Source organism: Haliaeetus leucocephalus, unplaced genomic scaffold, assembly GCF_000737465.1.
Source record: "Haliaeetus leucocephalus isolate CR32 unplaced genomic scaffold, Haliaeetus_leucocephalus-4.0 Scaffold164, whole genome shotgun sequence".
In the NCBI taxonomy this organism is placed as follows: domain Eukaryota; kingdom Metazoa; phylum Chordata; class Aves; order Accipitriformes; family Accipitridae; genus Haliaeetus; species Haliaeetus leucocephalus.
The window spans coordinates 1,140,865-1,144,374 of NW_010972600.1; the positions used below are offsets into that span (position 1 = coordinate 1,140,865).

Consider the following 3,510-nt stretch of genomic DNA (forward strand, 5'->3'; position numbering starts at 1 on the left):
TTACGCCAGCCCCTGCCTTCCCCCCCCATCCTCCCCCCCCATCCCCATCCTGTCCCTGCCTCTCCATCTCCATCCTGTCCCTGCTTCTCCATCTCCATCCTGCCCCTTCTCACGCCCTCCATCTCCATCCTGCCCCTCCATCCTGTCCCTGCCTCTCCATCTCCATCCTGCCCCTCCATCCTGTCCCTGCCTCTCCATCTCCATCCTGCTCCTCCATCCCTCCATCCTGTCCCTGCCTCTCTATCTCCATCCTGCCCCTTCTCCTGCCCTCCATCTCCATCCTGCCCCTGCCCCTCCGTGCAGCCCCTTTCCTGCCCCTTCTCCTGCCCCTCCATCTCCACCCTGCATCTCCACCCTGCCCTGCCCTCCATCCCGACCCCCACACTCCCCACCGCCTGTTTGTCTCCCAGGGCGCTGGGGATCCGAGTGGGAGGATGCTGGGGGGGGCGGTGCAGAGCCCCCCAGCAGGATCAGGCCCGAGCTGTGTCCCTGGCCGGGTGGTGGCCCCATCCCCAGGAGCCGAGAGGAGGCCGTGGTCTGGACCCGCAGGCACAGAGGACTGTTTGGGGTTGGGGTGCTGCTGGGCACAGGCCACGGGGCCTTTGAGCATCCACCAGAAGCCGTGAAGGTACATCCAGCCCAGCCCCTCGGCCCCAGTGCCCCACGCCGTGGCCATGAGGCTGGAGGTGCTTTCAGCTGCACTGTGGGCAGGTGGGACAGGCAGGACCGTCACCAGCCCCAGCCGAGATTTGACGTTCCCACGCACCGGCTCAGCCACGGTCCCTGCTCCATCCCTGGCCCCGGTGTGCTGGTGATGCTTCCGACATGGTGGGATCCAAGGGGTGTTTTTCTGCCCTGTTCCCCGGGGAGCCCCCCATGGGACAAGCTCCTTGGGTGCCCGAGGCCACGGTGATCGGCTTCTTCCCCAGCTCCCAGCTGCTTGCTCGCCTGGCTCTCCAGGCACTAGCCCCTGCCTGGGTGTTTGGGGACGTTCCAGGGTATTGGGACTGCTTGCTGGATCCAGACCCACTGGTGCTGTGGGGTGGGGATGCAGCAGCCATGGGAAAGGGCTGGTTCCCCCAGAGGTGCCCGGGGCAGCCACCAGTGTGGGGCTTGCCCAAGGCGCTTTGCTGTCGCCCCACTTCCAGGCCTGTGGGTCCCTGAATTGAGGTGGAGGGTGGCGGGAGCAGAGCCAGCCAGGGACAGACCTGACCCCCTCCAGTATCTGCCCAAAGTAGCCCCCTTCCCTCCCCTCCCACCCTGCTCATCGCCGTTGGCAGGGCACCTTCGGAAACCCCGTCCCACCGCAGGTTTAATGGCCACGAGGCTCTGAGATGCTCCCGCATGCACCGGGGACACCTCATGGGGCAGAGCTGATACTGCCATTCCTGTGCTGCAGTAGGGAAACTGAGGCAGGGCCTGGCGGAGGCGATGCTCAGCCTGGGGCTCAGCATCGGCAGCTCCTTGTGCCCTCTCGTTTCACACCCTGGGGCTGCATTGCTCGGGGCGGGGGGGGCACAAGCGGGGACCCTGCCCAGGCTCGTGCATCCCCCATGAGCGGGCACCGAGGTTTGGCAGCATGAGGGCAGCCATGGGGGTCTCTGAGCCTGCAGGCTATGAGCCCACAGCCATGCCACGCTCTCCCCCGGTGCCCACATCTCTCCGCTCCCCGCTGCATTGCCCAGGGTGGGAGCGGAGCAGAGGGATGGCACGGAGCGGCAGGGCACGGGGCGGCACAACACGGGGTAGGGCAGGGTGGCACGAGGTGGCAGGGCACAGTGCGGGGTGGCAGGGCACAACGCAGCGTCGCACAGGGTGGCAGGGCATGGGGCAGCGTGGCAGGCGCTGAGGTCTGTGTGTGTGAAATGGCACCTCCGTACTCAGCAGCCGCAGCAGCCGCGCGTGGGAGACCCCGATCAGTGGCTCCAGGTGCCACCGGCTCCTTGCTGGGCTGATGGCTGCCCTGCAGGGCTGCTCATGCTGTCCGGGGGCTCTGGGGGTCCCACGGGCGCCCAGCGTGCCCCCCCCCCCCCAGCACGCTGCCCGGCAGCCTCGGCCGCAGCTGCTGTGCCGGTGGCCGTGGCTCGGCCATATGGCCGCAGCGGGCGGCTGGTAAAAATAGCAAATGCTGCTGCACCCCAGGCGGGCGGCGAGTGTCATCCTGCCCCGGCCGCCGGCAAGGGCATCTCAAGGGTATGGGGGGGGCGGTGCTGGGACCCCCCAGTTGCATTAGCCTGGTTGGAGCAGGGGGGGCTGCATCTTAAAGGGGTCTGGGGGGGGCTGCCCCATTCTCCCCCCCAGCCCGGTGCCTGGGGGGGTCCATCCCAAAGCCGCCCGCTCTCAGTGTGACGCCTCCCTCTGCCCTCTCCCTTGCAGCGGCAGCAGCATCTCGGGGGCAAAATGCCGGAGCAGAGCAACGACTACCGCGTGGTGGTGTTCGGCGCCGGCGGCGTGGGCAAGAGCTCGCTGGTGCTGCGCTTCGTGAAGGGGACCTTTCGGGACACCTACATCCCCACCATCGAGGACACCTACCGCCAGGTCATCAGCTGCGACAAGAGCGTCTGCACCCTGCAGATCACCGACACCACGGGCAGCCACCAGTTCCCGGCCATGCAGCGTCTCTCCATCTCCAAGGGCCATGCCTTCATCCTGGTCTTCTCCGTCACCAGCAAGCAGTCCCTGGAGGAGCTGAAGCCCATCTACCAGCAGATCGTGCAGATCAAGGGCAGTGTGGAGAGCATCCCCATCATGCTGGTGGGCAACAAGTGCGACGAGACCCAGCGGGAGGTGGAGAGCAGGGAGGGGGAGGCCATGGCCAAGGAGTGGAAATGCGCCTTCATGGAGACCTCGGCCAAGATGAACTACAATGTCAAGGAGCTCTTCCAAGAGCTGCTGAACCTGGAGAAGAGGAGGAACGTGAGCCTCACCATCGACGGGAAGCGCTCCAGCAAGCAGAAGAGGACAGACAAAATCAAGGGGAAGTGCAGCATCATGTAGAGCCCCGGACTGGCCCACACCCCCCCTCCGGTCCCCCCCTCTCCTCCCCCACGGCTGGACGTGGCATCGCAGCGGGACCGTCTCCTCGTCCTCTGTGCCATCACTGTGACTGTGCGGGGACACCGCGGCGCTCCGGCGGCGTGGGCTGCGCTCGCCCCAGGTCTGGGGAAGAAGACGGGGCGTCCCGTCGAGCTGAGGGATGTTCAACCGCCCCGCACCCGGCTCAACGGGACCGGGGACACGCGGCCAGGCACCGCCGGGGAGCACATGGACGCACACCCCCCCACGCACACTCTGCAGCACAACCGGTGGCACCGGCCGGTCCCCGTCCCCGTCCCCTCCCCGGTGGGGGAACCTACATCGGTCCTCGTGGGTGGGAAGGACGGTGCGACGTGGGGGTGTCGGCGTCACCCCTGGGGACAGTCACACGCGTCCCAAGCCCTCCCCGCGCCCCTGTCCCCACGCCATAGCGCTCTGCTCCTGCAGGCAGAGACCTGGGACGGGAGCAGCCCC

General features: G+C 67.3%; 1 protein-coding gene across 1 annotated transcript; it reads left to right on the forward strand.

Annotated features, from left to right (window-relative positions):
* Positions 1-2,400: 2,400 nt before the first annotated feature.
* On the forward strand, positions 2,401-2,997 carry DIRAS1 (DIRAS family, GTP-binding RAS-like 1). Its single transcript, XM_010563194.1, has one exon. It carries the CDS (start codon positions 2,401-2,403, stop codon positions 2,995-2,997), a length of 597 nt encoding a protein of 198 aa, XP_010561496.1.
* Positions 2,998-3,510: the final 513 nt, after the last annotated feature.